This window comes from Odocoileus virginianus, chromosome 25, assembly GCF_023699985.2.
Source record: "Odocoileus virginianus isolate 20LAN1187 ecotype Illinois chromosome 25, Ovbor_1.2, whole genome shotgun sequence".
Classification (NCBI taxonomy): Eukaryota; Metazoa; Chordata; class Mammalia; order Artiodactyla; family Cervidae; genus Odocoileus; species Odocoileus virginianus.
The window spans coordinates 9,942,678-9,967,905 of record NC_069698.1 but is presented as its reverse complement, the minus strand read 5'-3'; the positions used below and the strand labels follow the sequence as shown (position 1 = coordinate 9,967,905).

The 25,228-nt window shown below is 41.9% G+C and overlaps 1 protein-coding gene and 1 long non-coding RNA gene across 4 annotated transcripts in view; both read left to right on the top strand.

The window, feature by feature from the left end:
• NXPE3 (neurexophilin and PC-esterase domain family member 3) overlaps positions 1–12,519 on the top strand; it is a 53,915-nt gene extending 41,396 nt beyond the window's left edge. For all 3 annotated transcript variants that reach the window (XM_070454953.1, XM_070454954.1, XM_070454955.1), the window contains 2 exons: positions 7,782–7,988; positions 11,092–12,519. In XM_070454953.1, coding sequence (XP_070311054.1) covers positions 7,782–7,988; positions 11,092–11,642 — 758 coding nt within the window. In that variant the 3' untranslated portion in view covers positions 11,643–12,519. The remainder of the gene's footprint in view (positions 1–7,781; positions 7,989–11,091) is intronic.
• A 2,728-nt stretch (positions 12,520–15,247) lies between these two features.
• LOC139031045 (uncharacterized) lies at positions 15,248–20,408 on the top strand. The gene is made up of 2 exons (XR_011483463.1): positions 15,248–16,687; positions 18,239–20,408. It is a non-coding gene; the product is annotated as an uncharacterized lncRNA (long non-coding RNA).
• The last annotated feature ends 4,820 nt before the right edge of the window (positions 20,409–25,228 follow it).

The window sequence follows — 25,228 nt, the reverse complement described above, 5'->3', positions numbered from 1 at the left end:
TTGGGTTTTATTTGGATTTCATCAGTTTTCCGCCAGATGTCCGTTTTTTGGTTCCAGAATGCAGTGCGGACCCCACCTTGCATCTAGTTGCGCGTTTCCTTAATCTCCCCACTGGGGCAGATCCTCAGACTCTTGTCTTCCGTGACCTTGATACTTCTGAGGAGCGCTGGTCAGACATTTCTTAGACTCTGCCTGAACTGGAGTTTGTTTCATGTTCTCTTATGAGTGGGATGAGGTTATGCCTTTTTGGAAAGAATAGGACAGGCATGATGCTGTATCCTTCTGCGGAGGTACATGATGTCCAAATTGCTAACGATACCTTGATCACCTGGTCTAAGTGGTGCCTACGAGGTTTTCCACTGTAAGCTAATTATTTTCATCTTTGTATTTACATGATATTCTGGGGAGATACTTTGAGGCTGTGGGAGGCTAAATAATGGCCCCTAAAGACATTGTTGTTCAGTTGCTCAGTCATGTCTAGCTCTTGGCGACCCCATGTCCATCGAATCAGTGATGCCATCCAACCCTCTCATCTCCTCGGTCGTCCCCTTCTCCTCTCCCCTCAATCTTTCCCAGCATCAGGATCTTTTCCAATGAGTCGACTCTTTACATTAGGTGGCCAGAGTATTGGAGCTTCAGCTTCAGCATCAGTCCTTCCAATGTATATTCAGGGTTGATTTCCTTTAGGATGGACTGGTTTGATCTCCTTGCAGCCCAAGGGACTCTCAAAATGTCCAGATCATAATCCCTCAAATTTGTGGATGTTATATGTTATATGGCTAAAGAATATGTTATGTGGCTAAAGAAACTTTGCCAGTGTGATTAAGTGAAGGTTTTTGAGCTGGGGAGAGAGTATCTGGATTATCTGAGTGGGCCCTAAACACAGTCACAAGTGTCATTTTAAGAGGGAGGCAGAGGGAGGCTTCCTACAGAAGACAGAAGGCCATGTGAAGATGGAAGCAGAGAGAGATTTGAAGATGTCATGACCTTGGCTTTAGTAATGGAGAAGGGGACCGTGAGCCACAGAATGCAGCTCTAGAAAAGGCAAGGAAACGGATTCTTCCCTAGAGCCTCCAGAGAGAGTGTGGCTCTGCCCATAGCTTAGTTTTGGCCCAGTGATACTGAATTTGGAGTTCTGGCCCTCAGATCTATAAGAGAATACATTTGTGCTGTTCTCAGCCATCAAATTTGTGGTAATTTGTTACAGCAACCACAGGAAATTAACAATACAGAAACTATGTAAAACATTCTGTTTTTGTTTAAACTTTCATCTACTAAATTTAGCATTCATCACCCGGTCATCCCTGTAGCAGTTATTTCTGTGGTATTCTAGTGATGACCTGCTCTATCGCTCATTCTTAAGACTTTTATTAATTGGAATTTTTTTGTAAGGAAGAGTTGTCCCTTCTTTATCATTTATTAATTTTACCAGTATAGGCTCGTGACTATTTCCACTATTTCTTTGAGTTATAATCCAATTCAATTGCTGTTCAGATTGTTCCAGTTTTGGTAATTGGGAACTTTTTTAGCTTGACTCTGTGCCCTTTTAACAATGCTTTCATTCTTTTAATTACTTCTTTTTTTTTTTTTTTTGAGTGCTTCCTTACTCTCCGAAGGCACCACAAGATATTTCAGGCCCATTTTGCATTTTCTTTGCCTAGGCCACGGAAGGGCTTATAGTCTTTCTACTTTTATTATGTCCACCTATGAATCCTATACTTTGAAGATTTTATTTTCCCTGTGACATGTTGATCTTTATTTATTAATTATTATTATTATTTTGACTGTGCTACAAGGCTGGTGGGATCTTTTTTTTTCCCCTCTTATGGTGTCACTGCACTGCGTGCAGAATCTTAGTTCCTGCACCAGAGTTCAAACCCTGGTGACGGTGAAAGCATCCTAACCGCTGGACTGCCAGGGAATTTCCTTCTCTAAGTATGGAATTAACAGTCCTTTAGTTAATCGATTTTCCTTCTCAAGCAGTCCCGCAGATTGCTCGAGATTGCCGGTGCCACGCCCCTGCACGGACCTGATTCCAGCACAGAGACATAACTTTCAGTCAGGCTAGACTACCTTATTAAAGCCAAGCGTCTGATTTCTGACAGGCTTTCCCAGGGTCAGAATTGTTGCTGGATTTTTACAAGCACCAGCATTGTGGTCCTCAGGCCACTAGCCTAATGTCATGGACACTGTGATGGCTTCTGATCTCATCAACTACTAAACTAGAGCTCATGTGTTAGGGGGAGCGTAATGCAAGTTTAGTACATAACTAGATCTAATACCAGTAGAATGAATATCAACATCTTTATAGCTTTCTACTGTTTTTCTCTACTGAAATTTGTCTTACAGGCAATAGGGCACACAGATATGAGGCATATAGCACAGTGGAGTTTACATCTGTGCGTATCTTTGTAGGGTGACTCCCAGTGATCCATGTCCTTCAATTGTATGACAAAGTTGACTTAAAAAAAAGAGAGAGAGATTATCCTGGGTGGATCTGACCTAACCATATAGGTCCTTAACAGTGACCTGGTTCTTCTAGAAGAAAGAAATTGAAAGCGTGAGAAGGATTTCAGGTGACAGAGATTCTTCATTGCTGGTTTTAAAGATGAAGGAGGCTACTGGGCAAGGAAGGCAGGCAGCTTCTAGGAGCTGAAGGTCATTCCCTGGTGGACAACCAGCAAGGAAAAGAGAAACTCAGTCTGACAACCAAAAGGAACTGAATTTAGCTAACAGTTTGAGTGAACTTGGTAGCAGATTCTTCTCCAGAGCCTTTAGAAAGGAACCCAGCCCTGCTGACATCCTGATTTCCATCTGTGAGATCCTGAGCAGAGAACCCCGCCATATGCACAGCCCAGACTCCTGACCTGCAGACCTGTGGGAAAAGAAATGATCCTTGTTGTAAAATGTAATTATTAAAGTATGTATTTGTTTACTGTCGGCTGTGCTGGGTCTTTGTCGCTGTGCACGGGCTTTCTCCAGTTGTGAGCAGGGGCTCTTCTTGTTACAGTGCTCGGGCGTCTCACTGTGGCGGCCTCTCGTTGCAGAGCCCTGGCTGTCGGCGTGCATGCTCGGCAGTTGTGACACATCGGCTTAGTCCCTCCATGGCACATGGAATCTTCCCGAGAGAACCCCTGTCCCCCTGCACTGGCAGGGTTCTCATCCACTGTACCACCAGGGAAGTCTGCCCCTTCATTTTAAGCCATTAAGTTTGTGTTGATTTCTTGCATAAGTAGCAATAGAAAATGAATTAATCAACTACTACCCAGATCAAGATATAGAGTGTTTATAGAACGTCCAGTATATTTCTAGCACTCTAGTATAGCCCCTTAACGGTGAAAAATGCATTTCGCACATCGTAGTATTGAATTTTCACAACAACCCAGTAAACCAAGATCCTCAGATATATAGATGACACCACCCTTATGGCAGAAAGCAAAGAGGAACCAAAGAGCCTCTTTAAAGTGAAAGAAGAGAGTGAAAAAGCTGGCTTAAACCTCAACATTCAAAAAACGAAGTTCATGGCATCCAGTCCCATCAGTTCATGGCAAATAGATGGGGAAACAGTGGGAACAGTGACAGACTTTATATTCTTGGGCTCAAATTCACTGCCAGTGGTGACTGTGGCCATGAAATTACAAGATTCTCTGCTTGCTTTTTGGAAGGAAAGCTGTGGCCAACCTAGACAGCATATTAAAAAGCAGAGACACTACTTTGCTGGCAAAGGTCTATCTAGTCAAAGCTCTGGTTTTTCCAGTAGTCACGTATGGATGTGAGAGTTGGACCATAAAGAAAGTTGAGTGATGAAGAATTGATACTTTTTAACTGTGGTGTTGGAGAACTCTTGAGAGTCCTTTGGACTGCAAGAAGATCAAACCAGTCAATCCTAAAGGAAATCAGTCCTGAATATTCATTGGAAGGACTGATGCTGAAGCTGAAGCTCCAATACTTTGGCCACCTGATGCAAAGAACTAACTCACTGGAAAATACCCTGATGCTGGGAAAGATTGAAGGCAGGAAGAGAAGGGGATGACAGAGGATGAGATGGTTGGATGGCATTACCGACTTGATAGATGTGAGTTTGAGCAAGCTCCATGAGTTGGTGATGGACAGGGAGACCTGGCATGCTGCAGTCCATGGGGTCACAAAGAGTCGGACACGACTGAGCGACTGAACTGAACTGAAACCAAGGTCCAGGTCCATTTAACTTAGGAAATCAAAGGACTCGTATCCTACACATTGTTGTTGTTTAGTCTCAAAGTTGTGTCTGATTCTTTTGCAACCCCATGGACTCTGTACCACCAGGCTCCTCTGTCCACGGGATTTCCCAGGCAAGACATAACACCCAGCAAACCTGCTGTCATTCGGGGAATGGAAGCCCACTCCTACCACCGTTTCAGTAACGAAATGTAGGTCTCTATAAACGGTGCCATCTCCTATCTCCTCAGCTCCCTAAGAAACCTTGGCAGGTCACTCTGACTTGCTTTGTTTACCTTCAAGAGATATTTGGACTAGCATTCTCTGAGGTCACTTTCAACATCTGAATCTACAGGTATTTCTACCTCCGATGGCATCTTTAGCCTTCCCGTGTAAGATGCTTAGCTTTTAGGGGAAAGAAAGAAAAATCAAATTCTCAAGGTTTTGTAGGGGAAATTCAAGGTCCAGTAAAAACTTGAACCACTGGAGTCAGTCGGGAGCTAAGCCCTCCTGAGCTCCCAGCCCCGGACAGGATGTGGCCGGACGGCTGGCCTTACCTCCGGAGGCGGCTCTCCTGTGCTCGAGTTCGTAGGCAGGCAATTGATTGCCTCCGTTTCTTCTTGTCTTGTCCTTCTTTCCCCGCCTTAGTTCCAGTTCCCTGCCAGGAAAATAAAGGGACCTGTGTTTGTCCCTACACATCCCCACCCTGACTTCACACAGCCTGCCTCTCATACCGCTCTTTGTAAGTGGTTTAGGGAAATTTATCTCTGCCCACATTTCTCATTTGGTCCCATTCGTGGCCCCAATAGCCCTTATTATGGCTAATGAATGAGATGGAATGATGCTCTTTGGAGGAAAATTTAAGCTATGGGCTTTTAAAGAGAAGCCAAGACATTTTAGAGAAGTAGGGACCTTACTTGCAAATAATCAAAACTGTCCCTTCTGATTTTGCATAAAAATCTTTATGTCTTACAGCCACCTCCGTATAAATTGCCTTCACCATCAATGTTCAAGATAAATATAAAGTTGAGCAATAACTTGTTAGTGTTTTTTTAATTATTTTTATTCCACTTTTACAGTACATTAAGGGTTATATTATGAATTTAAGGGGCTTTTATATCTCAGATAGCTTACGTGAAAATTCTTTCTGAGCTCCAAGAAACGCTGACTTTTTACACAGTTCAGACTGCTTGAAATCGTTAGTCAGGAAATGTTTTTGTCCCAGTTGACCATAAGAGGGCAATGTAAGTACACACATTTCTCTTTAAAATTACCTTTTGTTATCTAGTGCTGCATGTTTAAAGAATTAATGTGAGGTTCAGTAATTGATTTGCTTTGCTTGACTTAACTCTGATAGTAAATATAATTAGCATTTGAATGGAAATGGCAATTGTTTCCGGTGTGATATACATGTTTCTTTGTAACACTTACTTGACACAGAATAGCTGAGTGTAACCTGGCAAAAATTGTGATTTTAAAATCACTTTTGATTCCCATTCCAGTAGATAATTTGTTTGGGCCCCATGTGTGTGCTCTGGCCTGTGTAACCTTGATGTGTTGATATAATAATGAGCTTTGAGCAAGATGTGATCACATGGTAATGCCTCATCTAGTAGCATGTTGAGAAATTGCTTTTGAATAAGCCAAACAGATGTTTACCCTACCCCCCAGTTTTCTTTGATAATCACATTTGCCAAAAAAGCATTTACAGTGCTGTTTGCTTTTCAATTTAGACCTTGAGCCTGTGAAGAATTTGCAGATGCCTAAGAAAAAGGATTAAATACGCACCCCCTGTCAATAGGGCATCTTCTTTGAAGGGAATAAAACCAAAATAACTTTGAGTAATATAGATACTATCAAGAAGTCAAAGAAGGAGGGTGGCTCACTATGAAAGAGCCCACGTATGCAGGAGACGTGGGTTCAGTCCCTGTCCTGGGAGGATCCCACATGCCACGGGGCGGCTGAGCCTGTGTGCGCCAGAACTGTGGAGCATGTGCTCTAGAGTCCAGCAGCCACAGCTACAGAAAAGCCCGTGCAGCGGTGAAGACCCAGCACTGCCATAAATAAATAAATAAAATAACAATTGAACTGGGCAAGCAGATAGGCATTGGAAGGAGGTAGAATTTTTTTTTTTTTTTAATAAAAAAATCAAAGAAGCTGAAAATAGTCACTAGCAGGAGACTTACTTAAATTTCAATTTCTAAGTCATATGAGCACTTGAATTTTGAATTGTGGTTTAACAGGTCAGACTATAGAATTGCTGGATTATGATCAAGATTTGAACCTTGGGGTGTGTAAGGGAGTGATGTAAAATGATTGGTGGTTTTTGGAAGATTATAAACTTGAATAATAAGTGTTAGAAATGAATAAATGTACACTTTCTGGAAAAACGCCTAAAAGAAAAAGGCCTGTATCCACAGACGTCTTGTTTAGGGAGGTGATATAGCACAGTGGTTAAGAGCATGAGCTTGGGGCCTACCTGCTTGGATTAGATCCTGACTTTGCTACTTCCTGGCTCTGGAACTGAGGTCAAGTTACTTAACTGTTTTGAAAGGTAGGGCCTATCTTGAAGGGTTATCATGAGAGTCCTTTGAGGTAATACATTTAATTGCTCAGAACAGTGTCTGGTGCAGAGTAAACTTGCAGGAAATATTAGGCATCCCTGTTGAAGCATGTAAAGTGCTGTTTCCACTGAAAAATTTCAGTGGCATTTTTTGAGGGAGGTGTTTGGTAAGAAGGGTGTTGACTGTCACTGTGAAAGGTGTCCTGGTGCTTGTGTGATCATGTGTAACTATGCTACAACCATGAGTACATACTGGTGATGCAATTTTTTTTTTTTTTAATTTGGCCACACTGGATCTTAGTTGGGGCATGTGAGATCTAGATCTAGTTCCCTGACCAGGGATGGAACCCCAGCCCTCTGCGTTGGGAGCACAGAGTCTTAGCCACTGGACCCCCAGAGAAGTCCCTGATGCAGTTTTATTTTATTTTTGCAATTTTAATATTATTCATTGTGCATAAGGACTTTTGAACCTTTTGTGTGGTGGAGAGTAATTCTTTAGACCTTGTGTCATTGGTTTGTTTTCTGTGTTCAGTGATGGTTTTCTGAGTTAATATTTGATTGTGGGAGCCGTTGATTGAAACTTCTGAATGAGCTAAGAAACAGTAAGGACTAATACTGCCATGCACATGTAAAATATGAATTTAAGTTATTACTTGCCTCACAGGCATTTGAGTGAGCCATAACCCCGGACAGTGCTTAGATCTACACATTTCCTTGGTTTTTGCCTGCTTTTATTTTGAGAAAAACATGCTTCATCAGAGGGAATGCTCAATGTCCCCTTTCCCCTTCTGCCCACAAACATCCTCACACCCATTTTAGATCTTCCTGTTTTTGTGCAAAGGAGAACTTTTTGTAGGAGAGGGAATGTCTGGGATTTCTTTGAGATGTGACAGCCGGAAATGTCGCCCATAACCAGCAGGCTAACAAAAATAGGAGCATAATTGTGTTTTAACTTGAAATATTTTTTATGTATGATTTGTTGGAAGAGAATTTCAGAATATCTTCTTTTTTTTTTTTCCAGAAACCAACAGCCTAGGACTATCTCAAGGTTTAGGAACTTTTCCTTCTGGTTATTATTACAAAGATCAGTGGAGGCCCAGGAGGTTTAAGATGCGCCAGTTTAATGACCCTGACAACATTACAGAATGCTTACAGAGAAAAGTGGTGCATTTCTTTGGTGACTCGACAATCAGACAGTGGTTTGAATACCTCACTACATTTGTTCCAGGTTGGTACTTTGCTTTTCGTTTCGTAACTCCCACACATACAAGATCCAGCTCTGAAATAAGCAGACCCAGCCCGGTCCCTGCAGAAAGGCATCAGGTGAGGGAAAACTGCCTTCTCTGAAGGACTCAGGGCGGATCCTAATGCTGGAGAGATGAGAGAGAGTTCCTGACCAGTGGTGGGGCTGGCATGCATCCACGCAAGCTCTGGCTGCCTGTTGCAGTTCACACCACTGACAAGCCGTGTGACCCCGGACGAGTCATCTGCTTCTCAGGGCGTCGTTCCTCCAAGTGTGCGATGCGGTGCCGGACACTCATCTCACAGGTGTCGTCCCTTCTGACCTCCTAGGCTGTGAGATGGAAGCGAACATTTCCACGTGTTTCTCTCCTAGTTCTGTTTGGTCCTACTCCAAGTTTATAATCGATTTAAGTGGAAGGAGGCAGACAAACTGTAGTCTGATTTACTGCCTCCAGGCAACAGAGTGTCCCTGTGTCCCCCACTGGGCGGTCCACTGTGTTACTCTGGGATGAGCTGCCTCTCACCGGGGGAGTCTGGCCAGTCCAGCCTTCTTAGCTTCCTGGTCTCCCTGCTGGGCTCCGGGCAGCTCTTCAGACTTGGAATAAAACCCTGCTTGTTGGAGGGCCTTCCCTTCCTCTCAGGAGGCCTTTCCTCTTCCCAGAAAGGGTGTGGATAGAGCGAGGAGGGGCGGATCCAGGGCAGCAGGACTGAAAATCCTGCTCAGAGTTTACAGAGCTGACGAACAACTTTGTGGGAACTGTGCTTTTTTTTTTCATTTTAAATTAATTTTTATTAGAATAGTTGATTTACAGTGTTTCTACTGTACAACAAAGTGAATCATCTATAATGGACACACATCCCCTCCTTTTTTAGATTTCTTTCCCATTTAGTTCCCCAGAGAGCTGTTCGAGCTCCCTGTGTTATACACTAGTTATCTATTTTATTATCTATTAAATTTACTATTTTAGTATCTATTGTCACTAGTTATCTGTTTTACACAGGTAGTGTATGTCAATATATATATATTTGTCAATCCCAGTTTCCCAATTCATCCCACTCCCCCATCCCTCCTCAATACCTGTAAGTTTGTTCTCTGACATCTGTGTGTCTATTTCTACTTTGCAAATAAGTTCATCTGTACCATTTTGTGAGAACTATTTTTGATGGCTGTTTGTGGGCAGGACCTTTCACAAAACAAAATCCCTCAGTTGTGAGTGGTTGTGCGTGGTGGTTTTCATTTTTCTCTTCTGTTTGTTACATCAACTTAGCTTCAAGTTTCCTTTGAAGGAAAGGAGGAAGTAGATATGACCCCCAAAAGTAGAAAATTATGATTTTGATTTGCTTTTTTAAAAAAAAATTGAAACAGACATAGCAGGGTTCTAGTTGATAAAGGAGCAGTTAAGCAGAAGGGAAGCCGTTTGCATGGCGTGATGCTAGGCACAGTTTGGTGCTGACCAGGCGGGGCCCCCAGCAGCTGGTATTTAAAGCTTGGTTCTTAAGTTCTGATGAGCTCGGTATTTCCTTTAATAGCAGTGATCACATTGAGTGTCTTGATCATTTTCCACCGTAGCCTTTGCAGACAGATTTTTGCCTGATAAAGCCTTGTGTCAGGGCTTGATCTTAATCTGAAGAAAGAATGGCAAATTGAGCTTCTATGCAGTTTAATTGGGGCCAAGTGCTAAGTAGTAATGAGAATGAGAATTAGGTATAAGAATCTAGAAGAAGAGTCTGGGTGGGACCTCATGGGAAAACAAAGTGAAGCCTTAACTTTAACCCTTGAAAGTAAATAATAGGGGACAGTCGTGGTTTGATGTTACTTCTTCAGAATCGACTGTCAGCTCCTTGAAGCAAGGACTGTGACTTACCCATCTGAGCATTGCTGACCTTTTTTTTTTTAAGCTAGGAAACTAATTTATTATTTTACTTTTTTTTCATTTTTTTTTTTTTCTTTTTGGCCATGCCATGCAACATGTGTGATGTTTGTTCCGCCACCAGGGATAGAACTCCTCTCTCCTTCAGTGGAAGAGTGGAGTCTTAACCACTGGACTACCAGGGAAGTCCTGCCTTGCTGGCTTAAAACACATTAGTGCTGGCACAGAACAGATGCTTAGGCAATGTTATTTCAGTTGGGTTGCCAATGGCTGCTTAATCTGGTCTGTGTAAAGCACTTGTAGGACTCTTTAGGGATATGAGACAGATCCTCTTTCCTCATGGGGCCAATGTTCAGCTGTGAATTATACAGCTTTTTTTAGGGGTAATAAGGGAGGATCATCACTGATTCCTGGAATCATCAGAGGACCTGGACTTGGAAACCCAACTTAGATAAAGGGGAGGGAATGAAGGGAATTCTCACTTGTGCCTCTGTCTTTGTTATGACACGGAGAGAAGTTTTCTAAGACATTAACAGAGTTTTCCAAGACATTAACAGAGTTTTCCATGCATAGGGTGAAATTGAAAGTCAGAAGAAGCAAGGTTGCTCCTTTTTTTTGCTTATTATAAAAAGAGGTATTTGGTTACTGTTATGTTGTTTGTTAAAAACCCAAAGTTACAGTTTTTGACCTGGAAGAAATATTTATCTGTTAGAACAATGATGTGTAAATGTCAAATTGATGTTTAGATATTCAGCAGTCAGTCAATGCAAACAGGAAGATTTCTTGGCCTAACAGTTAGAGGTAAACAGGTTATTTTGCTTCTGAGGTCTAGAATCTATTGTTAATGATATTACTTGTAATTTCATGCCTATGGAGTGACTTAATAAATACATTAGAATAAAGGTCCATTGAAGCCAAGGCGGGGGCACCAAGGTGAAGTGAAATAAGTGTTTACGTTTGTATTGCACCTTTTAGTTGTTTTACTTAAAAAAAATTTTTTTTAATTGAAGGATAATTGCTTTATAGAATTCTGTTGGTTTCTGCCAAACATCAACATGAATGAGCCATAGGTATACATATGTGCCCTCCCATCTCTCTCCCCATTGTTGTTTTACTTTTATTTAAAAAGATTGTTCTTTGAAGCCACTAACTAAAGAATAATAAAAGTATTCGGCTTTGTTTAACCATTCTTATGAGTCTGATTTTTCCTTGTTTCAGATTTAGTGGAGTTTAACTTGGGTAGCCCCAAGAATGTGGGTCCTTTCCTGGCAGTGGACCAGAAGCACAACATCCTGCTCAAATACCGCTGCCACGGCCCACCCATCCGCTTCACGACCGTCTTTAGCAGTGACCTCCGTTATGTGGCCAATGAGCTGAATGGCATCGTGGGAGGGAAGAACACAGTGGTCGCCATAGCCGTGTGGTCTCATTTCAGCACCTTCCCCTTGGAAGTGTATATCCGGCGGCTCAGGAACATCCGTCGGGCTGTGGTCCAGCTCCTGGACCGAAGCCCTAAGACTGTGGTGGTCATCCGGACAGCCAACGTCCAGGAGCTGGGGCCTGAGATTAGCCTTTTCAACAGCGACTGGTATAACTTTCAGCTGGACACCATCCTTCGCAAGATGTTCTCAGGGGTTGGAGTATATCTTGTTGATGCCTGGGAGATGACCCTGGCCCATTATCTGCCCCACAAGTTACATCCGGATGAAGTCATTGTGAAGAACCAAGTGGACATGTTCTTGACCTTTGTGTGCCCCTTGGAGACCTAGCCTGCCGGAGGGTACTGGCGAAATCACGTTCAGTGACCTTCTCTCTCACCTACACTACAAAAAGATAAACTTCTTTACACAGGTGGCCCTGTGGAGAGATGGCTTCTATATGTATTTAAAATCTAGAAAGGAGCTGGACTTCATGTAATCATTGTAAGGAGCTTAGAAAATGCAGATTACACTTATATCTACCTATAGGATTTTTTTCCTATCTTGACTTGCCACGAGTGAGCCATTATTAACAGCATATACACACTATACTGCCCTTGTAACCAAAGATACTAATGAGTGTGTCTGAACTAGCTTCTCTTGGCAGGGGATATTACTGTGCTATGAAGTGTGAAAAATGTTCTGACCTAAGTGGAAGGGGCAAGTTTGGTTGGCAGTGGACTGTTTGTAGTTTATCTGGTAAAGGGACATATTTGCATGAATAGCATAATTGGCCCATCTTCAGCGGAGGTGAATTTAACCCAAGGCTTGCAGTCAGCAGCTCCTGTAATACATTGAAGACAGCTGTGTCTCAAGAGTTTCTTTTGATGATCCAGTGTTTTTTCTGAATTACTTGAAAAGGCCAGTATCCTTGGTCAGAACTTTCTAATGAGAATATTTACAGTGTCCGACTTTAATCTGGAAAAGAAGCAAAAGGGAAAGATGAAAGCAGTATATATAAAATTGATATTTGCATTGGGTGATTGTTAATTACTTGATTCAGCTAAGGATGAATACTTATTCTAAAATAACCACTTTTGGAACTGAAAGGGAAAATATATAAAGGCAGCTCTATTTTTGTGTTCTGAAGTTTGAGGGTTTTAAGAATTGACTTTTATGTAAAGCTTGCTACTGTTTGTTATAAAGTTGTGCAAAGTATTTCCAGCAATACCGAGTGTTTCTTTTCTGGTTGTTATTTTGAATTGCATACCCAAATTAGAAATTAAAATCTAATTAAAAATTAAATTTAGATATTGAAGCCTGTGAAGGGTTGATTTGGGCATAAGGTAATGCCTATGCTTGGAAGTAAAAGGTGCTATTCTTACTGGCTACCTTAAAATAATTGAATTATCAATTTTATCTGACTGTCTTTATCTTATTAATTTTAAATAAGTTTAAGTTAATGTGTGGCCACTTAGTCCTCTTTTCTTTTTGAAAAGAGTCTAGTTTTATTTATCCCTAAAGGAACATGTGATGGACATGGATTTGGGTAAACTCCGGGAGATGGTGAGGGACAGGGAAGCCTGGTGTGCTGCAGTCCATGGGGTTGTGAAGAGTTAAACACGACTTGCAACAAAGGAACATATGAAGAAACTGGGGAGGCTTCAGAAGTGAAGAAAAATGCCTAATGCATGAAAAAATACACTCAGAAGAATGGGTCAAAAAATCTGAGTTTTTAACTTAAAACAGAGATACTGAGATCTTCCTTTCCTAGCCTTGAGGGCCAGCTTCCAGTTTATAAAATAAATAAATATAACTTTAAATTATTTTCTGAGTCTGAAGTAGGCCAGGTAGTTAAATATATTAATATAGTTGAATTTTAATGGTCTTTAAGCTTTAGAGTGTTTAATGATCATTTATTTGATCAAAATGCAGAATTAGGGAAATTGTGGAGTCAGCCTTAGTGGCAGACATCTGAGGATTCTGATGCAATGGTGGTATTCTACATTTCAAGAAACACAAAGGGAAGAGGGAAGATAGAACTAAGGAAATATTTTTTTGTCTTATTTTAGGGGCTTTTCCCATAACATTTAGTTCTGATCAGGATCTAATACTGCATGTAATATTAGCTCCATTTTATAGATGAAGAACTTGATTTTGGATTTGAACTAAGGTGCATGAGAGTCCATAGCCCTTTTCAAAAGGAAATTTTTGGACTTTGTAAACTTTTATTTTTCATGTAAGAACTTTGGAGCATTTTCTCAAGTGTCACTGGAAAAGGCTGAGTCATGTCTTCCTAGGAGAATTTCAATTTCCACTGCCCCTCCCGTTTGTATAAATGATTTCATGTGATCTCATCTAGTTATTTTTTGATTTAGTGACATTATGTCCTAAAGATTTGATGACACAGTTTCTTAAAGTATGCTCATTCATTTTGTCCTTCTAATTTGTCTTTATACACTCATGTGGAAATTTAAAAAAATGTCTAAGTGGGGAGTTTGGAATATTACCTAGGCCATTTCTAGATACACTATTTTAATTTCTTTAAGTTTAACTTAAGCCAATACCACAGAGTTGTGACTGTTAGCATGCCAATCAAATAATATATTTTATTTTAAATATATATTTTCCATTTTAAGTATAAAGGATGTTAAATATTGAGTTGGCCATGGAAAAACCTGAACGAACTTTTTAGCTAACCCAATATAAAAAATTATGAAATCTAGAAGAAAAAAAACCTATGGATAGGGTCCATAATTCTATCATCTGAATGCAATGAGCATTAGCAATTCGGTTTGATTTCTTCTAGTTTTTTTAAGTACCATAGCTGTAATCACAGAGAACATGTGCTTTGTATCTGTTTTTAAATTTCACATATAAATGGTTTCCACATTGTCATGACTTAATTATAAAAGTCTACCTAGCAGTGTAGCTGGGTGATATCATTATATACATAGCTTGGCCATTCAGGTTTGTAATAAAATATGAAAACAGTGGCTTATATATAGTTTATGTATGTATGTGTGCTTAGTCGCTCAGTCATGTCCAACTCTTGGTGACCCCAAGAACAGTAGCCCGCCAGGCTCCTCTGTCCATGAGGATTCTCCAGGCAGGAATACTGGGGTGGGTTGCCATGCCCTCCTCTCCTCCTCCAGATACATGTGTGGCTTATATATAGAAATGGGGCTTACATATAAACAGTGGGTTAAAATACTGATTTTTATTTTGGAATGACAGTGTTAACTTCATTTGTTGGATCTTCTAATACTCTAGAACTCAAATGATTGATTCCATGCTACTTGTGAAAGGGAGACTCCATAATAAAGCCCTTCTATTCAAATTATATCCTATGGAAGTTAAGAGTAACTTTTCTTTAGCAAATATGTTTAGTATTCCAATATGATCCATTTTTTTTTTTTACCATTCTGAACAACCATCATTTTATTAAATACCAATTGACTGATACTTCCCAGCTTCAGGTATTAAGTGCTGCATCAGGGTTCTTGAAGGGAAGCCTCTATATCTGTGTGTTACATGCCAGAGGTGAGTCTGTTTCCTGGCTATATGAAAGGAAATAGCAGTTACCCAGAAAGTATTCGAAAATAAATACCCAAGGGAAACAACAGAAATGAGATCTGCCCCTTCTGAGCCTGCGGTCCTCCCTGCCCCCCAAAAAGCTGCTCAGCATTAGCATTATCTTCACAGATCTAGCTTGTTGCTCAGGCCATAAAGCCACTTTGAGTGTATTCTTTCTCTTGTGTTAAGCAGTATTCTCTCCAGGGTTTATGCCTACAGTGGAGTGCATTTGTCTGCTCAATGTGCAATAAAGAAATAAGATATGGAAGGTGCTTTTTTTTCTCTTTGAAAGTGAAACTACAGCCCCAGAGTTCAAGGGGCGCCTGGGAACCCTGGGGGAGGTGTGGGGTGGTAGAAAACAAGAGGGGGGTCCAGGGCAGTAGTTTGTGGGGTACAGAAGGTACAAGGGCACAAGATACATTTCAATTTCACTTTGTCTCCAAAGTGCACTTAGAGTCTAACTTTCTAGAGAAAGTGTGAACTTAAGTGTGTTATATTTTGCTTTTTATTCCCAGTGGTAGAGTCCCCCTGCAGATGCAGGAGCCAGTTTGATCCTTGAGTGGGAAAGATCACCTGGAGGAAGAAATGGCAACCCACACCAGTATTCTTGCCTGGGAAACCCCATGGACAGAGGAACCTGGAGAGCTAAATTCCATGGGGTCACAGAGTCTGACACGGCTGAGCGACTGTGCACATGTCCACACACACACGCTCTCTCTCACACATTCTTCCTGAGATGAGAGGAAGTCGGGCTCCTTTCAAGCTCTGCTGTCTTAAAGTTTTGAGGGTCTTCTGGTGTTTAGGTCTAGATGCCCATTCCTGTTGGAGAACCAGACATTTCCTGTCTAGTTCTAAAGCTGGATTGTAACACGGCATTATGGGGTTGGGGGTGAGGTTGGCCATACGCAGATGACAGTAGAAAGTATCCCTCAAGAAAAAAAAGCCACAGTGAAACCAAACGTCCAAGAAGAAATGCTTTCAGAGTTGCCTAATAGTTCATTCTCTGTTTGAATTCATTCCACATGAAAATGTTCCTGTTAGAGGAACACTGTTTTACTTACATCTCAGATTCCTAGTCCTTTAATGTGTCAATGAAGGCGCACAATAGGGACACTGCTTTCTGATTGCCCTGTTTGAAGAGCTCGGCTGTAGAAAGCACCTCCCTTCTCCCCCACCCCCGGCCCATTCAGGGGGCTGTTCAGAAAAAGCCAAAGAAAAAGAGAAGGTGGATTTAAGGAGGTAACTCTAATGCCCGGCTGTAACTTCACCGAGACGTTTTCAAAAGTCATCCCCAAGACAAACGTTTTATTCACAGATCTGTTTCTGATTCCCCTGCGTAGTTCCAGTCCAGGTCTTGGAGCCCGCCCTCGAGGGGAATGTCCGTGACTTGGGTCAGTACCTTTCTGGCCTGGGAATTTCCAGGGTGCAGAAAAAAAGTCCACGAACTGAGTCCTTGCTACTCCCTTCCTGCCTCTGCCCCTCCTCTGTGCCCACGCAGCCCCTTTTGAATGAGCGTCTGACCGTCTTCTGTAGTTTAGAAAACTGGTCCTTCGCTTCCCCCGCCCCCACCCCTTTCTAGAGCAGTGAGCGGCAAGCCAGCGCTATAAAGGGGGCCGGGAGAGGGGCTGGCCGCCTCCAGCCAAGAGGTCAGCCACCGGGTTCTTAGAGAAAAAGGCTGCTGCTGCTGATCATGTAACCTCAAAAGGAAACTGATCATCTTTCTCATGCTCTCACGTACTTGGGTTATTATCGCTGATTACAGCTGGAAACAGTTGATTTGCCTTTACGTATTTGTATGACTTGACTCTTCAAACACAAAGGTATATTTTTATTATTTGATATTTAGTATGAAAAAGTCTCTTAAATGATGATTTTTTTTTTTCTTTTTCCCATATCCAGATTCTTTACTTTGGAGTCACTTTCTGATACTTGTTTGGGTGCAAAATATTAGGGGGCAGGTATTTTGGGGAAGGACAACCTGAAATGTCTTTTTAATTTGGTGATGACTATGAATTGTGTCTGTTCGTCTTGGAGTCAGGAAAGACTAAGATGCTGATGGAGGAGGTGGATAGAATGGGTGATGAAAGTATCATAAATCTAATGTACAATCATTTAGTTAGCCAGTGAAGTACAACTATGACCATCCAGGGTAGCAATCTCCCAGGAGGTTTGAGTGTGGGTTTAGTGGTATATATATTTCTCACCAAGGGTAGGCATAGAGCTGTATCTTTATGGAAAAATTTTTCTGAATAGATCAGAATGTTGTATAGTATGTAATTCTTACGTTACCTTTGTAAAATGAAAGACACGCGTTACCCATTTTATGAATGAAGGAAACCTTGAAGTTTGATAACTTGGCGGTTCCTCCAGATTTATTACACTCTGGGACTTTGTATGGATAAAAATGCATTTCTAGGTAGGATGGATTGAGAGTCTCTTCATGAGGATTGGTGAACTGGCCATCATGGGGTGGGGGTATCTCAGAGGATGACATTTATTACATAAATTTTAAGCACTTGGAAATACATATATTCCCTCACTTTAATCTGGCATCTAAAGAAATACATTATTGATCAGGTGGGATCAATTTTTGTTTGGGGTTTTTGTTTTTGTGTTTTTGCCTCTCTTGTCAGTAAGTTGTTTAGACAATAAAAGGAGAAAAAAATTTCCAAGGCTTATTCACCACCCTCCACAATCCTTGATAGAGGAGATCAGCCACACAGATCATCTAAATGTTCATATAACCCTAAAGTCTTTTTATTTGGCTTCAGAGCACAGTGTCTGGTCCGCCACCCCCCTCCATTATAGTATCATTTAGCTTTGGCTAAAGGTGCAGTTGGTTAGGGTACAGATGCTGTAGAAGAGACAGTCTGGGAAGAGTTAGCACAAGAAGTGGGCCCACAGGGGTTCCCTGGTGGCCTGGTGGTTAGGATTCCAGGCTTTTATTGCGGGGGGCGGGTGGAGGAGGGGAGCTCAATTCAATCCCTGGTGGAGGAACTGAGATCCTGCAAGGTGCACAACACAGCGGAGAAAGGGAGAAAAAAGAAGTGGGCGCACAGCAGAACATCACGGTCAGCGATCAGCGCTGTCCATCCTGGCAGGGAGGTGATGACCATGTTCGGCACAAGTTGGTGGTCAAACTTCCGACCTTTCCTCATTGAGGCAAGCCTCTATCATTCTGTTTTGTCCTGAAAGGAGTCCAGAAACAACAAAAAAAAGTCCTCTCAGACGTTAAAGACCTGCTGAGAGCCCTGCTGAAAGGGAAGATTTTCGAATGATTCTGAGATCCAGGGTGAACTGCTCCTGAGACAGCCATTTCCCTTTGGCTCTAAGCTGACACTGATCTGGTGGCCTCTTGATTTTCTCCCCAGGTTAACAGGAAGATCAGGAGGCTGGCTTCACCTTTTGGCTTTCTTGACCTGATGCTGAACTCCTGATGGTGAGAAAGGTGGATATTCCTCATTCCAGATGTTACCTGGGTCTTGACTGATGTAGTCAAAGTGGGTAGTGGGATGTTTTCTAAAGTCTCTGTGATTCTTGGATTTTTGAACTTGCCTCAAAGTTTTTATGAACTTTTTAGGCGTTTTACTGTGATTTCTTGTGAACTAAGATTTTTTTTTTTTTTTATGGTGGTTCATCATCTTTTTAATCAATTTGAATTTCCACTATTTTCCACGAGAGGAGGACGCATGCATATATCTAAGAGGGGAATTCAGCTCTCTGATGACTGGCAGTTTCGGGGTTATGTAATCTCACAGACTCAGAGAGTACCATGCTCCATACGGTTTTGGTGAAGCCCGTCATTAGAGCTAGCATGCGTGGTTTCTGATTAAAGAACTTCCTGTTCCTTGAATTTGGGACGGACTATGAGGTAAAACACTTTCCTTCCAAACTAAGTGAGTGAAAGTATTTTACTGCTTCTTGGGGGGAGTTCGTGGACGGGGAATTAACATTTATCAAACACTCATTTAGGGAGAGGACCAACAAGGTCTCATTGAGCTGGCACAATGGCATCAGTAGCCTTATTTTATAGGTGAGGAAAGTGAGGCTCAGAGGGATGGACCATGGGTTCAGGGTCACCCAGATCCTAAATGGCAGAGCTTGAGTTGAATCTGAGGGGCCTTGTCCCCACAGCCAATGCACCAGGCCCCTGGGATATTAGCAGAGGAGTAATGGAAAGATGTCAGCGTCTTTCCAGAGTCCTGACTTCCAAGGGTCCTTCCTTTTCCTTCACTCATACCTGGCTGCCGTCCACTCCCTGTCCAGATCTAACGCTCATTAGTTATGGTAGTTGATAACTGCCATGACCCTTTATGTTTTAAGACCACAGGAAAATCTTTCAGACCTCAAAGAGCAAAGCAATAGGGTGGAACTGATGGGAGTGGTTGGACTACACTTTGGAGAGGGGCAGCGTCTTACTGATTGAGCCAGTTTTGGACACAGCAGCTGGAACTGTAAAGGGAGTGGAATCCAGCTGCCTGTTCACGAGGCTCCTCTCGGGAGCTTTCCTGCCCCGCTGCAAAGCTGAGGCCTGGGGGAGCGTTCCGAGCCACACTTCTGGTGGAGGGTCCTCTGCTCCTGCTTCTGAAGGCAGAAGCTGCCGGCACCTGGCGAATGCATTCACCTGCTCTCTCCCATCCCTGCCATCACAGAGCGAGTTAACTACCTGACCCGACTTCTTCGTGTGTGGGGGTAGCCCCCAGGGCGGAAAATTCCATGCTTTGTATCTGCTTTTTCTTTTTAATTTTTTTGCATGGCTCTTTTCTAGTTTGCTTTTTCTATAGGGTCCATAGTATAGGATGCTTGGTTGCGAGCTAAGTTGCTTCAGTTGTGTCCTATTTGCAACCCTTTCGACTGTAGCCCACCAGGCTCCTCTGTCCATGGGATCCTCCAGCAAGAATACTGTTGTGGGTTGCCATGCCCTCCTCCAAGGGATCTTCCCGAACCAGGGATCAAACCCGTGTCTCTTATGTCTCCTTCATTGGCAGGCGGGGTCTTTACCACTAGTGCCTCCTGGGAACCTATAAGTATAGGATGAGTGGAGTCATAAATAAATCTACTTGGATGGTTAAAAAATAAAATGCTGTGATGAATGGAGGAAGAATTTCAATAGCTGTCTTTTAAGGCAGTGTTTCTCAAAATGTAATGTCCGTAAGAATTACCTGGCGATCTCACTGAACTGTAGATTCTGTTTCGGGAGGTCCGGGGTGGAGCTGGTAATGCTGCCTTTTTTAAAAGCGTGGAGTACAGTTGTTTTACAATGTGTGTTAGTTTCTGTCGTACAGAAAAGTGAGTCAGTCACATGTATATATACGTCTCCTCTTCATTGTATTTCCTTCCCATTTAAGTCACTACCGAGAACTGGGTAGAGTTCCCTGTGCTATAAAGCAGGTCCTCATTAGTTACCTGTTATATATATAGTAGTGTATATATGCTAACCCCAGTCTCCCGACCGCCCTCCCCCTCCCCACTTGGTGTCCACATGTGTGTTCTCTATGTATGTGCCTAATTCTGCGTTTTAATAAACTTCCACATGATGCTGAGGTTGCAGGTTCCACACTCTGAGTTGCAAAATTATAAGACTCCTTAAATTACAGGTAATAGAAAAATTACAGAGTTTGTCTGTAAAATCCACGTATGTCATTTTACCATGTATAAAAATAAATTATTTCATGGTTATGTTAAACAACAATGGTAAAGCTACATACTCTGTGCATGACACCAAATATCTGAATTAAACTTCCTCAAAATCCTGTTAATCAGTTAGATGTTATATCATCTATACAATGGCAATTTCTAGATACTCGAAGACATTGAAAATGAATTTCTCACTTTTTGCTTAGACATTTAGTAGAACAGGTGAGTCTGCTGCATTCGCAGCCCTCTGACTATTGCAGTCAAATTTGCTGGTTATCATGGCACCCGTTTTTTACAGTGGCTAATACTGCAGTTATGCCTCTTCAAGAGGGTGATGTTGTATACACACAAGAGGGCAAAATAGATTTTTGTGGGGAATATTTCAGGTATCACAATGGTTTGTGACCATTGGACATAAACAGACCGAGAGTATACTTGTGGTTTTAAACTTTCATCAGGAGACAATTAGGGCAAAAACATCTGCAGAGTTCCGTAGTGGGTGTGATGATGAAACAAAGGTTGTGACACATAGCTGTGAATGGTCTTACACATACTTATTCTATTGATTTCCCCTGACCTGTTGTCTCTGTGTCTGCGCCAGTGCCATGGAGTGTTAAAGCACCAGCTTCCAGAAAAGAGAGGATTCCTTTTTTTTTCCATATTTATTTATTTTAAGAGCCTTTTCTTTTATTGTATCATGAAATGTTTTTAATATTTTAAGAAATCGTGATAAAATATACATAACATAAAGTTGAGAGAGTCGTTTCCTAGGCAGGTTGATAAGAAGTCTAGGGGTCCCCAAGGAGAGAGGTCTGGGATATTCAAGGAGGAGGAAAGGACAAACTTTTTTACTTTTTTTCTCTACATTCCTTAGGATTATATAACAATAATGTATCCTGCCTGAGGACAGTCTTTGGATTAAACCCTCTGGCTAATTCTGTTATCCTAAAACATGAATTATGGGAGTAGGTCTGGTCTTTACAAGGATGTATCCTGCCTGAGGACAATCTTTGGATTAAACCTTCTGGCCAACTCTGTTATCTTAAGATGTAAATTATGGGAGTGGGTCTGGTGAGGTCTTTGCAGCCTCCAGACATTCTTTGGATTCATTGGAGAGTATCTAACTCCATTGCTAACACTAGCAAGAGGGGTACTCTTTTGCCCCCTTCTGATGCCTATGTTAGAAGCTTTCTCTATCTCCTTTATACTTTAATAAAACTTTATTACACAAAAGCTCTGAGCGATCCAGCCTCGTCTCTGGCCCTGGATTGAATTCATCTCCTCTGGAGGCCAAGAATCCCGTGTCTCATCGTTCAGCAACAACCTTTCAAAGTTTATAATCTTAACCATTTTTAAGAGTACAATTCAGTGGCATTAAGTACCCTTACACTGTTATACAGTCATCTCTGCTATTCATCCTTAGAAATTTTTCATCTTCTCAAACGGAAACTTCACATCCGTCAAACCATGGCTCCCCATTTGCCATCCCTCCTGCAGCCCTTGGCAACCTCCATTCTACTTTCTGTCTCTATGAAATTAACAACCTGAGATACTTAATATAAGTGGAACCATACAATATTTGTCCTTTTGTGACTTGCTAATTTCACTTCCTGATATCCTTACGGTTCATCCAAATTGCAGCCAGAAATTCCTTTTAAGGCTGAATGATGTTCCATTTTATGTACATACGCTATTTTGTGTATCCATTCTTCCCTGATGGATCCTTGGGTTATTTCCACGTTTTGGTTACTCTGAATAATGCTGCAGTGAACACAGACATATAAATAATCTGTTTTTAGTCTCTGCTTTCAACTCTTTTGGGTGCATACCCAGAAGTGGAATTACTGGATCATATGCTAATTCTGTTTAATATGACCATTTTCTATAGCAACAGTACCAGGATGATTTTTAACTCATGTTGTGCAGTGTTTGGCCAAGTGCAGTGAATATGACAGAAAGGGATATGAAGTTCAGAGTAAATAATCTTCAGAATAATTCAGCACCATGACTATTACATCAACCTCCCCAACACACTCACCCTTGCATGTTCACATATTACAGTGTGTGTGCTTACAAACAAGTGCATGGCTGGGGATTTAATACACATGGATCAGATCTTTTTGCAAATGTGGACCACTTGAGTGGAATCCTACATTTAAAAGAAACCTCGGAAGGCTTGCGGGAGATTTAAAAGGATCAGAGCTACAAAGGCAGTCTACAGATGTGAATGGAGACTCACCCAACTGAGGGTAGGTAGGAATTACAGGAGTTTGAATTTTCATCCTCCTTTCCTTTCTTCCATCTCCTTCTCTCACCTCTGTAGCATGTGTGTGCAGTTACTCCATGAATTTTGGTTTAACAAATAAACCAGAATGGAAAGAGAAATGAAAGGATTATTTGTTTTCTAACCTTTGAAAAACTATTTTGAAGGCTGTAAGAACTTGCTATTTTGTATCTCTGTCCAGGGTAAAGGAGGTGGGTTTAATTAGGGGTGGAAGACAAGGGTTGGAGATATGGAAAATGAGCCCTAGGCAAGGCTGCTGAATTTATTCTTGGCATCTCTAGTGTTAGGACAGAGGAACTAGAACTATCTGAAGGATGGCAGATGCTGATGTACCTGATGTCAAAATCTAGGGATGGCCCCAGATTGCAGCCAAAATGTTTGTAGCAGAAGGAGGTAGAATGTGTGATGACAATAGTTGCTAAAGACCATGCTGTCTTCATCCCGTTCCTCACGTATGTGTTTGTCAATTATCTGGGTTTCATGTCATTTATCTTGTGGGAGAGCGTTCTTAAAATGAAGATAGCCTTTTTAAGAAAGGTGACTGTTTATATCTTAGTGTAAATTAATTTTGAAATCCCTTCTTGAAATTTTACTGGAGGAGGAGGGCACCCAGACTGCCCTGATCAGATTGCAGACATGGGGTGAGATGCAGCGGCAGGAGAACAGTAACTCCGACGTTCTCAGGTGCCATCCTGTCCTCTAGGCTAGGGCTCCAAGTGTGACTCCACGAGTCTCCTCCTCCATGTTCTCTTCAAGTTGTGCTGCTGGTACAAACAGGCCACCAGCCTATCATTGACTGAATGATAACCAATCAGTGGAGCTTTGGAGCTTTGAAAATGGAGCTTTGAAAAATGGGTATCAACTACAACTATCACAATTGAATGTATGCCATGTGCCAAGAGTTGTGCTAGGCATGTCATGTATACTACATTTAACCTACATGCTAAAAAAAACCAGAAAAAACCTACATGCTGACTGAATTCAGTGATGTACCCATTTTATGGATGAGAAAACAGAGTCATAGAGAAGTTCATTAAAGCTTTGTGGCTATTAGGTAAATGAAGCTGGGATTTGAACCCAGGTTTGTTTGTGTTATGCTTTTAAGCAATGGGTGAAGAATATCACAGGCAAGAATTCTAGCTTGGATAAAAGTCTGGGATGAATTAGTGTGCTGTTTTCCAGCATCATTTTTAACGACTGCATGTTGAGTAGTAGATGTATGAACAGATAGTGCATTAGTCTGCTCGGGCTGCCGTAACAATACTACACCCTGGGCAGCTTAAATAACAGAAATTTATTTGCTCACAGTTCTGGAGGCTAGAAGGCCAAGATCAACGTGCCAGCGGGCTTCTCCCGAAGCCTCTCTCCTCGGCTGGCAGAGGGCTGCCTTCTCACGCGTGCATATATGGCCTTTCCCCTGCACACACTTCCCTGGCGTCTCTTTCTCTTTTAACAAGGACTTCAGTCAAATTGGATTAAGGCACATCCTAATGGCTTCATTTGAACTTAATTATCCCTTTCAAGGCCCTTACCTCCAAATGCAATCACTCTAAGGTCCTGGGGTGGGGGCTTCAGCGTAAGAATTTGGGGAGTACATAATTCAGCCCATAACAGATCTGCTGCAGCTGGATTTTGAAGGTGATGAAAACCAGGCCTAGGGATTTGGCTTTGATGTGGGAGGTCATGGGGTCCAATTGTGGTTGAGCAGGGCTTTCCCAGACAAATTTCCAGCTGCTCTTCAATGTGATACTTGTGAGAATGAGGACTGTAGGATATGTGGGGAACATTTGGAGAATGAACTATTGGTACTTTTTTTTTTTAACAGTGGAATGAAGGAGCAGAAAGAATCGAAACATTAAGTCCTCTAGATGTTTCCAGAAAACTGATGAGAGTCTTGGTGAGGGCTAAAGGAGTCCAGGGGGAGCTAGGTTGGTTTTATTTTGTTGATTTTACTCTTGTCACCGTGGATTTAGAACTCAGAGAAGTTGGAGCTGGATTTAGGAATCTGGAGTTTTTAATACAAGTCAGTGTTGACCTGTGGCATGGGGAAGCTTGCTCAGAGTTCAAGACAGGAGACAAGAAGTCTCAGATCGCAAGCTGCTTTGCTGTCACATAGATTTGGAGGATAATACAGAAGTTTTCCAGGACCTCTTTGGCTAAAATAGCATCTCTGGCTCTCTCCCTTTGCCTTGCTATGTTTTTCTTCATAGCACATTATCACAGCCTGGCTTCTTTTTAAATTTTTCCTTTTTTGGTTGTGCCACATGGCTTGTGGGATCTTAGTTCCCTGACCAGGATAGAACCCTGGCCCCCAGCAATGGAAGTTTGGAGTTCTAACCACTGGACAGCCAGGGAATTCCGCTTTATATTTACATAGCTGTTTTACTATTGTCTGTCTTTTCCAGTAGAACGTAAGCTCCATGAGAGCATAAGCTATTTT